We start from the raw sequence: 13902 nt of genomic DNA on the forward strand, positions 1-13902 counted from the left end.
ACCTGCGGGCAGGGGAAAAAAATCTTCACTAATCCCAAATCCGATAGAGGGCTAATATCCAATATATATAAAGAACTCAAACTAACCACCAAAAAACCCGAACAACTCAATCAAAAAATGAGGTATAGAACTAAACTAGAGAATTCACAACAGAGGAATCTCGAATGGCTGAGAAGCACTTAAAGAAATTTTCAAAGTCCTTATTGATCAGGTAAATACAAATCAAAACGACCCTGAGATTCCACCTTTCACCAATCAGAATGGCTAAGATCAAAACCTTGGGTGACAGCATATATTGGTGAGGATGTGGAGAAAGAGGAACGCTCCTCCATTGTTGGTGGGATTGCAAACTGGTATAGCCACTCTGGAGATTCCTCAGAAAATTGGAAATAGATAAAACCAGCCTTTTAAGAATCTTTACCAAGGTTACAATGTTTGTTTAGATAATATAAAGTACTAGCTAGTGTCTTCCAGTAACCATTGCATGTTTATACGTATTATATGCATATAAAATATAAGTGCCACTTAGTTTTTCTTTTCTGAAAAATTTGAACTGTTCCTAAGAATAATTTTTTGATTTTGTTTTTTTTTTCTTTTTTAAGACAGTCTCTACGTAGTTTGTACTATCCTATAATTCACAGAGATCTGCCAGCCTCTGCCTACTGAATACTAGAACTAAAGGCATGTACCACCATACCTGGCAGTCTGTTTTATAAGACAATTCTTTGATGTGTTTTTTAACTGGGTAATTCAGACAAAAATTGTCATTTTAGTATAATTTTATTCAAAATTGGCTTCTATAGATATCCACTTGGCTTTTAAAGTAAATGTAAAATATAGATCTAGGGACAGGGCTCTCCGGCTGAAGGACAGCCAGGGCTACATGACTGTCCTTGAAGCTGTCATCTAGGTCCTAGCAAGTTTACCCTCTTGTCTCAAAAAAAATGGAATAAATATAAAATATAAATTGTTAAGTACTCCAGCAATCAGTTATATCTTTATACTTTAAAAAAAGACCTACCAAGAAATTAAGTAAATAGGTAAAAGTGGGAAATAGGTAAAAGTAGAATATTTTTACTAGAAAACCCACATAAATTTTCTGTAATGATAAGGCTTAAAGTCTGAAATTCTAAGACAAATATTTCTCTTTCCAGAGTATGTCATTGCTAATATTTAATCCTTTCTTTTAACTGTTTAGGAATTAATCGACGATTTCATCTTTCCTGCATCCAATGTTTATCTGCAGTATATGAGAAATGGAGAACTCCCTGCTGAGCAGGCCATTCCTGTGTGTGGTTCACCAGCCACAATCAATGCTGGTTTTGAGTTACTTGTGGCATTAGCTGTTGGCTGTGTGAGGAACCTCAAACAGATAGTAGATTCTTTGACTGAAATGTATTACATTGGTACAGCAATAACTAGTAAGTACTTTAAAATATATGGTTGTAGTGATGATCTTGTTTTAAATTGTTTGCTCTTTTTATAAATATCTTTAAGTCATATTTTGGTAGTAACTAGTCTAGGATTTTTAGCAAATAGATATAAGAACATAAGTGGTTGTACGGGTACAAGTATTTAGTAAATTAAATGTTACCTTTTAAATCGAAATGCAGCCTATCTCCATTGTAGTCAGTAAATGTAACCAAAGCCTAAATCTCTTGACTCAGAAAACCTTCCAGGCCCTCACTAAGAAATACCTCCACATTTTGTTTTTTTGAAGCTGTCATCTATGTCCTAGCAAGTTTAAATGTAGTGAGGTGAAAATTTTTTTAGCTTAATGGAGAGTTTTTCTTTTGAGTGAAACAATTTTGCATATTAAAGATTTTTTTGTGTGTATGTTGGGGAGGGGGATGGCTCACACCTGTAATCCCAGCACTGGGGAAGGCAGAGGCAGGTGGATCTCTGTGAATTTGAGTCCAGCTTGGTCTACAGAGTGAGTTCTAGGACAGACAGGCTATACAGAGATATCCTGTCTCAGGATGGGGGTGGTATTTAAGTATAAATTGAGTATGTCAGTACACACCTGTAATCCTAGTACCTTGAAAGGTTGCTATGAGTTTGAAGTTAACCTGTTTCTATCAGTTAATTTTCTATTACTGTTATAAAACACAGCAAGCAAGTCAACTTACAGAAAGATGGGTTTACTTGGGCTGCTGTTTTCTGTCATTGTTTCAGCAAGGAAGCATGACAGCAGGTAGGCATGGCAGGAACAGCAGAGCTGACAACCTGGAGCTGCAAGCAGGAAACAGAATAAACTGGAAATGGCATATAACTTTTGAAGCCTCAGAGCCTGCCCCCAGTAATATACTTCTCCCAACAAGGCCACACTTTCCTAAACTTACCCAAACAGTGCCACAGACTAGGAGCAAAGTTAAATGCCCAGAACTATAATATCCATGTCATTCAAAAAAACTACATTGATCTCCATAGCAAATTGCAGGACAACCAGGTCTTCATACCAAGACTTTGCAATAAAATAAAATAAAAGCAAAGCAAACAAGTGCTAAAGAGAGATATACTAAAAAGTACATTTTTACCTATCTGTTTCCTTGGCCTTTTTTGACATTCATAGTTCTTATCGTAGTTCAAATTTTTCTTGTCATCTTCTCTGTGTATTCAGTTCCTCTGGAAAAAAAACAGCCAATATTCTTATCTGCTGAAACTCCATCCCTCAACCCCCCTGATATTCTTTGCTTTGCTTTCTATTTGATATTGCTGTCATTATTCCTTGTTCAACACATAAGTGGTATACCTATTCATCTATTGGCTATAAACCTTTCACTTCAGTATTATTGTCATTCATTTAGCTGGCCCTCTAGAAAATGGTATTTATATTTCTAGCTTTATGCTAGGTACAGAAACATAAGGATATGTTTAGTAAGTATATCTCCTATTCTCAGCAAACTTTCATATCCACTGTGTGGTTCAAAATAGCACTCTGCATATAAGCAGACCTAATTTTAACCTTATTTGCAAGTATCAGAAAAGGACATAAACCCAGGTAGCTTTGGGGGATTATTGAAACCACAAACATAATAATTTCATTAAAGCTGACCAACCACCACATGTTGTTGTGCATATAAACTAAAAGTTAATAATGGGCTGGAAAGATGGCTCAGTGGTTAAGAATGTTCGTTGCTATTAAAGAGGAGGTCCTGAGGTTGGTTCTCAGAACCCACATTGGGTGGCTTACAAATACTTTAACTCTAATTCCAGGGGTTCTACACATATCTCTAGCCTCTGTTCATACATGTATATACAAACACACATATAAATGAAAATACTTTTCCAAAAAATAAATAGTGACTGGATAGTACAGATAATAACACCAACTCTAACAACAAAAGGTTAGCTGTATGCCATCTCATGTGAATATATTAGAGACTGCCACAGGAGCAACACCAGGTTAAAAATAGTGGGGTTTGTGGGAGTTGGCATGTGGCTCAGTTGGTAGAGTGCATGCTTGACATACACAGAGCAGTGGCTTTGATACCCAGTATTCCATAAACTAGGCATGGTGTTCCATACCTATAATCCCAGCACTGGGGGGGGGGGGGTTGCTGTAAAAATATATAAAAACAGGAGGATCTTAAGTTGAATATCATCCTCGGTTACAGTGATAGTTCCAGGCCTTGGCTATGTGAAACACTGTCTTACAAACACACAAACAGGAACATAGAGTGGTAGGTGAAGGAGCCTGCATTGGTATGGGTTGCTGTCTTTTTTTTAAAAGATTTCATTTTATGAATGTAAGTATACTGTAGCTAATCTTCAGATACGCCAGAAGAGGGCATCGGATCCCATTACAGATGGTTATGAGCCACTATGTGGTTGCTGGGAATTGAACTCAGGACCTCTGGAAGAGCAGTAAGTGCTCTTAACTGCTGAGCCATCTCTCCAGCTCATGGATTGCTATCTTAAATACATTTATTAATGGAGAAATGCCAAGTAAGAGCAAGCCCTGCCTCCTATGACTGCTCAGGTAGTAGTGTTTCTGTTTTGTCAGCTTAAGAGAACTTAAAGCACAAAATCATTTCTGCTTGTGCTGTAAAACTCTTCTTTCTTTTTCAGCTTGTGAAGCACTTACTGAGTGGGAATACCTGCCACCTGTTGGACCACGCCCACCAAAAGGATTTGTGGGCCTGAAAAATGCTGGTGCTACTTGCTACATGAATTCTGTGATTCAGCAACTCTATATGATTCCCTCTATCAGGAACGGTATTCTTGCAATTGAAGGCACCGGTAGTGATGTAGATGATGATATGTCTGGGGATGAGAAGCAAGACAATGAGGTAAATTTCTTTTGTTACTTCTATTCTTTGTGTGAAATTCTGATAACAGATACCATTCTCTCATTGGATATCGAGGGGATAAGTACAGTCACCAGTTTCCACAGGATTCCCTTCCAAAAACCCTCACCCCAATATGTCAAAATTTGCCAATATACAAGTAGTCTGAATGGAACCTACACAAATCTTTTTATATAATTTTTAGGTCATCTGTAGATTACATATGATGCCTCATACAGTGTCATACCTAAGAAGTAATGATTTTTTTTTCTTTTTTGGTTTTTCGAGGCAGGGTTTCTCTGTATAGCCCTGGCTGTCCTGGAACTCACTCTGTAGACCAGGCTGGCCTCAAACTCAGAAATCCGCCTGCCTCTGTCTCCCAAGTGCTGGGATTAAAGGCGTGAGCCACCATCACCCGGCCAGAAGTAATGATTTTTAAAAGTCATGGGGCTGGAGAGATGGCTCAGTGGTTAAGAGCACTGACTACTCTTTCAGAGGTCCTGAGTTAAAATCCCAGCAACCACATGGTGGCTCACAACCATCTGTAATTGGATCTGATGCCCTCTTCTGGTGTGTCTGAAGACAGCTACAGTGTACTTACATATAATAATTAATAAATCTTTTTTTAAAAGTCTGGACATATTTGGTACAGAATCAATTTACCATTGTCAACCCACAGATATGTTAGTGGATATGAAGATATGATTGTGTTGTGGTTTCCTTCCTAAGACTGTCAAAAATATGTTTAAAAGTTGGCACAGCCTCTCCCACTTGGGCTACCTCTTTGTGGTCTCCATTACAGCAGCTACAAAGTATCCATCTTTTTAAAAGTAGTGTTTGATCGAATTTGAAATTTAACTAGTTTAAATCAATGATGGCCAACCTTTTGTCCTTTCTGAGCCATATTTTGGAGGAAGAATTGTCTTGGGCCACACTTCTCCCCTCTCCCCCTTTTTTTGCTTCTGTGATTTTTTTTGAGATAGTCTTGCTATGATGTCCAAGCTGGCCTCTGAAGGTGTCCAGCTTCAGTTTCTCAGGTGATAGAGTTATAGTGTACACCACCACACTAGGCTAAGTTTTTCACTTTTATCTGTGCTTGTTCCCTTTTGCTTATGCTTATATTTTCCCCCAAGTCTTATCTCTTCCTACTTAAAAAAAAGAACTCTTACCTATTTCAAATACTGTTTACATGATCTTGTGACAAAAGTTTAAGCTTCCTGAAAAGTAGCCAAAGCAGAATAAAGCAATGGGCAGAAATGTAAGTGGTAGCAACAGGTTGATAACCCTGTGGCTTTTCAAAGAAGAGAATGTAGCAGTACTGAAGTTGGATCTTGTTTGTGCCCACACCCTGTGTCTGTGTTTTTTACTGTTTTGTTTATCCCTGTTTGTAGTGTTAGAATCCCATGAGTTGTATTTTTTTTTGTTTTTGTTTGTTTTGTTTTGTTTTTCAAGACAGGGTTTCTCTGTGGAGCTTTGGCTGTCCTGGAACTTACTCTGTAGACCAGGCTGGCCTCAAACTCAGAAATCCACCTGCCGCTGCCTCCCAAGTGCTAGAATTAAAGGCATGCACCACCACCACCCGGCTATGAGTTGTATTCTTGTTGTCATAAGTATTTTTAGATATTTCTTCTTCCTTTCATTCAGCAAAATTGGACTCATTCTGTAGAAAATGCTTACCACCTCTGGGGCTTCTTAAACAACTCTTCCCCGGTCCTACTGGACTTAGATGATCCAGGGATTGGGACCTGAGTATTTTTACTTTCTACCAAAGCTTCATAAGGGGTGCTTACATCCAAAACCTGGTTAGGTTTATTCCTATATTAAAGGTTTCAAATACAAGATTTCCACTGAACTGTAAATTTTCCTCTGTAGCTCTCAAAATTTTGAACCTTGGCAATTTTCATGTTATACCTTCTACCACTATTTGCTTTTGTTTAACTTAAGGTTCTGTCTATGTTTCCCAGGTTGCCCATTACCTTCTTCTGGGCTGGTCCTAGTAGCTGGGATTCAAGGCACATGCTGTGATGATCAGCTTTACTACTTGTTTTCCAAGGTCTAAATGCACCTGATTTTTAAAACTATGTTTTATTGTACAGCTAAATACTATAAATTGTACTTATTGTTGTGCAGCTTTACTACCTGGAAGTATTTTTATCTCGCAAAAGTGAAACTTTGCCCATTAAATAACTCCTCCCAAACTTGACAACTGCTTTTTTAATCTATGAATTTGACTCCTCTGAGTACTTTATATAAGTGGAATCATACAGTACTTGCTCTTCTGTGGTTAACTAGATTTGCTTTTGATAAGAATAGTGTAGACAAACCTGGAACTAGTGAGCCTCCTCCTTCCAGCTGGATAATCCTTTGTTTATCCTTTTCATCTGTAACAGACACTTGGATTGCTTTCTCGCTTTAGCTACTGTGAATATTGCTGCCATGAAAATGAATATACAGAAATCTCTTAGACCCTGCTTTTAGTTCTTAGTATAGTAGGTAATCTAGTTGACTTTAAAGTAGAACATTTTTGAACAAAAACTCACTAAATCTTTCTGCTTTTTTTTGTTGTTGTTGTTCAAAACAGTGTGTCTATATATGTAGTTTTGGCTGTCCTACAACTTGCTATGTAGACCAGATTGGCCTGGTACTCACAGAAGTCTTCCTCCTAAGTGCTAGTATTAAAAACTTGCCAGCTTTTTGTAATTTTAAATCTTGAATAGTGTGTTTACTTTCTATTCAGGATTCTACTTCCTCATTAGTTAAGTAATTTTTTTTTCCCATTTTCCTCCCACACTGCCTCTCTTGGCAGTATATTTTCATAAAAGTTTTTCATTTTCTTGAGATCCAACTTGTTTGTACCTTTGATACATAGTAAGAAATTGTTACCAGCTACAATATCTTTGAAATTTTTGCCTTCAAGTTTGGTTTTATTGCTTTAGCTCTAACTTTGAGCTAGATTGAGTTGTTTTTTCTATGTAATGTTAAGGTGAGCTCAGCTTCATTTTTATACAACTATTAATGTCTATATTTTCACTTATGTGAAATGTCAGGAACAAACACTAGCTGTAAATTAAATGTATACACCTTTTGAAAATTAAGTACTTGGAAACAAAGTCAAAGTGTATGTTCACTAACTGGAATTTATTAACATATTTTACTAAACTCTGATTAGCTCATTAATAATACCTTTTTGGTTTCTAGAGCAATGTTGATCCCAGGGATGATGTGTTTGGATATCCTCAACAATTTGAAGACAAACCACCATTGAGTAAAACAGAAGACAGGAAAGAGTACAATATTGGTGTTCTAAGACACCTTCAGGTTATCTTTGGTCATTTAGCTGCTTCTCGACTACAATACTATGTGCCCAGAGGATTTTGGAAACAGTTCAGGTAAAGTATGAATGGAATAAAACACATCTCTTAATAAATACCTCATATTCCTAAAATGTGTATCTAAAGATAGCTTTATGTTCAGTTTTAAAGCAATAGTAATACTCTATCCTTGGACTTTCTTCTTTGTTTTGAGCATGAAAATGTCCATAGTGAAGAATTTTTTTTTTGGTTTTGCTAATTTTTGACATTAAAAATTGAACAGATTTATGGTATACTATGTGATATTTTGATACATACAGGGATAGCATTCTTTAGTCTCTTTCTTTAATGATGACTTAGTTACTGTTCTGTTGCTGAGATGACCCCATGACCAAGCAATTCTTATAAAAGTGACTTGCTTATAAAAGTGACAGTTTCAGAGGGCCAGTCCATTATCATCACGGTAGGAAGCAGAACAGGCATGGTTGAGAGCTCTACATCCTAATCCATAGGCAGCAGGCAGAGAAACATACTGATCCTAGTTTAGCTTCTGAAACCTCAAGCCCACCTAGCTACATAAACCTTCAACAAGGGCACATCTCTAAATTCACTGACTTTTCAATCTTCCTAATGTTGCAACCCTTTATTATAGTTCCTCATGTTGTGACTCCAGCCAGGAAATTATTTTCACTTGTGCTTCATTACTATATTTTTGCTATTATAAATTGTAAATATCCAATCTGTAATCTGGGGAGGGGGTCATGACCCACAGGTAAGAACCACTTTACCTAATTCTTCAAACAGTTGATTAATTACGGACTAAGCATGCAAATACATGAGTGTATGGGAGGAACATTCTCATTTAAACCACTACGTTTGCTGGGCAGTGGTGGCACATGCCTTTAATCCCAGCACTTGGGAGGCAGAGGCAGGTGGATTTCTGAGTTCAAAGCCAGCCTGGTCTACAGAGTGAGTTCCAGGACAGTCAGGGCTATACAGAGAAACCAACCCTGTCTCGGAGGGAAAACAAAAAAACAAAAACAACAAAAAAAAAACACCACTACATTTGAGTTTTGTTTGTTTTGATTTTTGAGACACAGGGTCTCTAGTGGTTCTCAATCTTCCTAATGCTACAACCCTTAAATAAGGTTCCTCATGTTGTGGTAACCCCCAACCATAAAATTATTTCCATTGCTACTTCATAGCTATAGTTTTGTTAGTTATGAATTGTAAATATTTTTGAAGATAAAGGTTTGCAAAAGGGATCACAACCCACGGGTTGAAAACCACAGCTCTTTGACTGTCCTGTCTCTCTGACTCTCCGACTGTCCTGGAACTTGACTTTGTAGACTAGACTAACCTTAAACTCACAGATGTCCTCCTGCCTCTGCTTCCAGAGTGTTAGAATAAAGGCATACACCACCGTGTCCAGTCAAAAAATTATTCATATGGGTTTTTTGCCTATATGTATGTCTATGCACCACATTAATGCCTGGTGCCATTAGAGGCCAGAAGAGGGAGTTGAATCCTCTGCAATTGGCATTACAAATGGTTCCTAGCTGCTGTGTGGATGCTGGGAACTTAGCCATATCTTCTACAAGAACAAATCTTTTCTAGCCTCCTTTAGTCTCTTTAAAACATAGCTACCTTAATTATAAAAATATCTGATGCATATACAATAGAATCATAGGAACATATATTCCTTCCTACTAGTTTTCTGAATTCTTTTGAGACAAATCACAGATAATAATTTCACCTATAAATACTTCATTTTGTGTCTTTGTTTTAAAACATAATGAATCTATTACTGTGCTTTTTAAAGATCCCTTGGTATTGAATATACTCAGCATTTAAACTTTCCTATTATCTCAAATAATTTTCCCCAAATCAGAAGCCATGTGAAAACCATATACTGTAAATAGTATTTTCTCTTTTTCTCCTGCATGTTCTTTAAGGTACCCAGTGAGATCTAGAGGCTTGATCAGATTAGCATATTTGGTTTTATGGAGGAGATAGGCACGGCTACTTCATGGGTGGTGTGCCTACAGTTTTACCTCCATGAGGAATTGGTACATGCATTTTTCTGCCTCTTCTCTGATGGTAGCAGCAATCATATTATTCAACTTATACAGTGAAATTCTTCTAGCTGTTAATCTATCGAGAGAACATGTTAATTTAGAGCAGTTTTGATGATTTCAAATCCAAGATTGAACATTTGAAGGAGGAAGATTTCATTGATTGCCTTTTGTTAATGGTGGTGATAGAGGCCTAACATTGCTAGATTGTATGTAGGAGAAAAACCATGAACAGAAGGAATAAGAATAGACAGGGCCAGGCTTGCTCTTTTTATAATAATCATTTGGTGAAAACAGTCTCTAGCTTATATAGATGGTGAGACACTGCTTCACCAACTGTTTTGCTATCCATATCATGTTTCCTATAGTTTTACAATAAAGACAGCATAAATGTACTGCTCTAGGAGGTTGATTATATAGTGCTTGGGGTTTTTTGTTTGTTTGTTTGTTTTGCTTTGTTTTTTTCCAGACAGGGTTTCTTTGTGTAGCCTTGGCTGTCCTGGAACTCACTCTGTAGACCAGGCTGGCCTCAAACTCAGAAATCCACCTGCCTCTGCCTCCCAAGTGCTGGGATTCAAGGCATGTTAAAGGCATGCTACATGCCTTTAATCCCTGCAATCAGGAGACAGAGGCAGAGTTTGAGCCCAGCCTGATCTACATAGTCAGTTCCAGACAGCTAAAGGCTACACAGTAACCCCGTCTTTAATAAAAGAGAAAAAGAAAAAAAGCCACTGTACTCTTCATAGCAATATATAGTGTTTTATTGTTTAAATAAGTGCTTACTTCAGGGTGCTACTTCAGGGTGTAGGGGATACAGTTAAGTAATATCACACACTTGCCTAGCATGCCCAAGGGCTGTAATCCCATCTCTAGCAGTGGAAAACACAACTCCTTCAAGGGACCTCTAGGCAGATGACAGAAAGAACTAGAGAGTTGCCTGTCTTCCCCATGCTTCTGGTAGAGTGAGGCTCCCTTCATTTTTTTTTTTTTTTTTTCGTTGTTCCCTATAAAGAATTGTTTTTTAAAGCCGGGCAGTGGTGGTGCATACCACCACAGGACAGCCAGGGCTATACAGAGAAACCCTATTTAATACTCCCAGCCACAAGAACAAGTGCAGTTTTTTATATACCCTAAGTAAGCCCCTACTTAGTTGATACTGGGAGCTTGTATGTACCACTTTATTCAGTCTTATCAACCAGAAACACCACCCTTCCTCTTCTCAGACTATTCATCCTGTTATGCCTATCTATGACTTCTAAATCCAAAATATCTATCTATTCCTGTTCTGAGAATTGCACACTTTATGCTGAAATTTGTCTCTTGATTATAGTTTTCCTTCTTGTATTTTGTTTTGTGACTTAGATTTTGGTATTTTGAAATTTTTTGTTATTTGAGACTTGTGTATAGCCCAGCTCAGCCTAGCCTTGAAATCAGAATCCTCTTGCCTCAGCTACCTGAATACTGAGATTATAGGTATGTGCCACAATGTTAGGTATTTTATCTCTTCTTAACGTACTTGGTGTTTATTGCTCCATCTAGTAGTAATCCTCATAGTTAGGTTTCTATGATTGGTTCTTTGCAATTATATTCAGATTAAACTTGGAGGAGAGTAAGAAAAGCTTATGTTGTAGGCATCTAATTGCACATGCATGAGCATCTTTTCACTTGATAACTCATGATAAGAACTGGTACCTTGCTGTCTTAACAGATGTCTCTGTTGTAAGGGACATATGTGTTTGTTTGTTTGTTTTTTAAGATTTATTTATTATTATAATTAAGTACACTGTAGCTGTCTTCAAACGCACCAGCAGAGGGTGTCAGATCTCATTATGGATGGTTGTGAGCCACCATGTGGTTGCTGGGATTTGAACTCAGGACCTTCGGAAGAGCAGTCAGTGCTCTTAACTGCTGAGCCATCTTGCCAGCCCCTGACATATGTGTTTCAAAGTATGGTGAACTGTGTTATAGCTTGAAAGTAAATAGAAAAAAACTAGTAGTATTTCCAATAATATAACAAATAATAAGTCTGATTTTTTTCTTTAACGTTGCTATGTGTGGGGCTTTTTGTCTAAAATATGTGATGGTATTTGCTACATTCAAGAAATATTGAGTAGTACTGTGGCATATATAAAGTTCATTTGTCATAATCTCTTGGAAAGAATTCACTTAGGCCCTCTGTGTGTATTATTCTATGAATACAATGTCACATGTAGATTCCATCAGAACCTGGGCTGAAGCAATGGCTGTTCTCATTTTGTGTTTTATACATATGTATGAATGATAGTTTTGGAATTAGTTTGTCTAACTTAAGTCCTTAGAGCACTGAAAAGAGATTAACTATAGAATAAATCAAGCTTTTATTTTTTCACTTAGAAAAATCAGCTTAATGAATGTAGACATACACATTCTTTTTGTCTGTAATCCAAAATTTGGCAAAATGCTTAGTGAAAACATCCCTATAAGATCTACCATCTGATTTTAGTGGCATCTACAGCTGAGTTCAAAATGCATGTATATGTCACACCATCTGAAGCCATCACCTTTCTTAGAGATATCAAACATATCATTAGTTCTGTGACAATTCTTTGCCACTTTAGTACTACTTTTACTATGGGTCCCCCTCAATACTCTGAACATAAAGTGTTGCCTTTTTTCTATTGTTTCCTACTTGTTCATGTAGTCGTTTCAATATGCTGTCATTATAATTGCCTTGCCCACAACTGTAAAAAACAAAATGTTGAATTGTGATTGTCACATGTTACATGTTATCTTCCATTCATTTTTCAGGCTTTGGGGTGAGCCTGTCAATCTTCGTGAACAACATGATGCTTTAGAGTTCTTTAATTCGTTGGTGGATAGTTTAGATGAAGCTTTAAAAGCCTTAGGGCATCCAGCTATGCTAAGTAAAGTCTTGGGAGGTTCCTTTGCTGATCAGAAAATTTGCCAAGGCTGCCCACATAGGTAAGTGCTAATATATAATACTGTTATATGCTAATAAGAATAAAATTCTTACTAGTGCTAATATGAAAATGGAATATGCCACTATATTAAATTCCTACAACTGAATAAGTACAGTGAATATCTGAGTACTGTCAGATGGTTTTTTTTTGTTTGTTTTGTTAGATAACTTGATTTCTTTTGGTGCTTTTAATGTCTTAACTATTTCATACTTTTAATTCTCTTATATTTTCCTAAGGCAGTAAGATGACAATTTACATAATGACTAGAGATGCTACTTACAAGTTTGCCTTTTATCTTAGAATTTAGATAATGTAGGCACACTAAGTTTAGAGGATGACCGGCTACAGGTGTTATTTTTTTTTAATGAAATAATCACTTTTAAAACAATATCAACTATTGCCATCTTTTCCCCACACACCTATTATCATCATTCTTACGGTGTGTAAAGGGGAAAACGACATATTTTGTTGTTTGTTGTTATGATGGTTTTTAATCTTAAAGGAACTTTTAGTAAACGAGCTTTTAGTAACTCTTGTCTGTAGCTTGTCCCTAAGGCAGGAAGATTACAAAAGTTTAGAATACCTATTAAAAATAGCTAAATAGCCGGGCAGTGGTGGCACACGCCTATAATCCCAGCACTTGGGAGATAGAGGCAGGCGGATTTCTGAGTTCAAGGATAGCCAGGGCTATACAGTGAAACCCTGTCTCGAAAAACAGAAGAAAAAAGATTGCTAAATAAGGGACTGGTGCGGTGACTAGATTCTTAAGACCACTGACTGCTTTTGCAGAGAGGACTGGATTTCAGTTATGAGCACATACATGTTGGCTCACCAACCATGTGTAACCTTAGTTTTGGCAGGTCTGACAACCTTCTGCCTCCTCAGGCAGTAGTCATGCATATGGTACAGATACATAATACTCATAGTTAACCTAAAACAATCTATATGCATTCCCTCTGTATAAAATATTAAATATGCATTACTGATTGTCAAATCACACCAACATTCTATTTCAGTGCTATAAGGAAATCTGTTACTACTATATGTGATACTTTAAAATTGGAAGTACTGGAGATCTGGCTTATTGTTTAAGAACTGGCTATTCAATAACATAAAATAAACTAGAGCTCAGCAGTCACAAGCTTTTGCTGCTCTCCAGAGAACCAAGTTTAGTTCTCATGACACACAATTCAAACTCCAAGGGATACAACACCCTTTTCTGGCCTTGATGGGTATACAATACATGGCAGACACACAAACTTACACA

At 37.1% G+C, this 13902-nt stretch overlaps 1 protein-coding gene across 9 annotated transcripts in view; it reads left to right on the plus strand.

The window, feature by feature from the left end:
* The window catches only part of Usp9x (ubiquitin specific peptidase 9 X-linked), a 138204-nt gene that overhangs the window by 106580 nt on the left and 17722 nt on the right, over positions 1-13902 (plus strand). For all 9 annotated transcript variants that reach the window (XM_031341951.1, XM_031342135.1, XM_031342079.1 and 6 more), the window contains 4 exons: positions 1199-1421; positions 4072-4292; positions 7488-7678; positions 12463-12636. In XM_031341951.1, coding sequence (XP_031197811.1) covers positions 1199-1421; positions 4072-4292; positions 7488-7678; positions 12463-12636 — 809 coding nt within the window. The remainder of the gene's footprint in view (positions 1-1198; positions 1422-4071; positions 4293-7487; positions 7679-12462; positions 12637-13902) is intronic.

The sequence above is a fragment of the Mastomys coucha genome, chromosome X (assembly GCF_008632895.1).
Source record: "Mastomys coucha isolate ucsf_1 chromosome X, UCSF_Mcou_1, whole genome shotgun sequence".
NCBI lineage: Eukaryota > Metazoa > Chordata > Mammalia > Rodentia > Muridae > Mastomys > Mastomys coucha.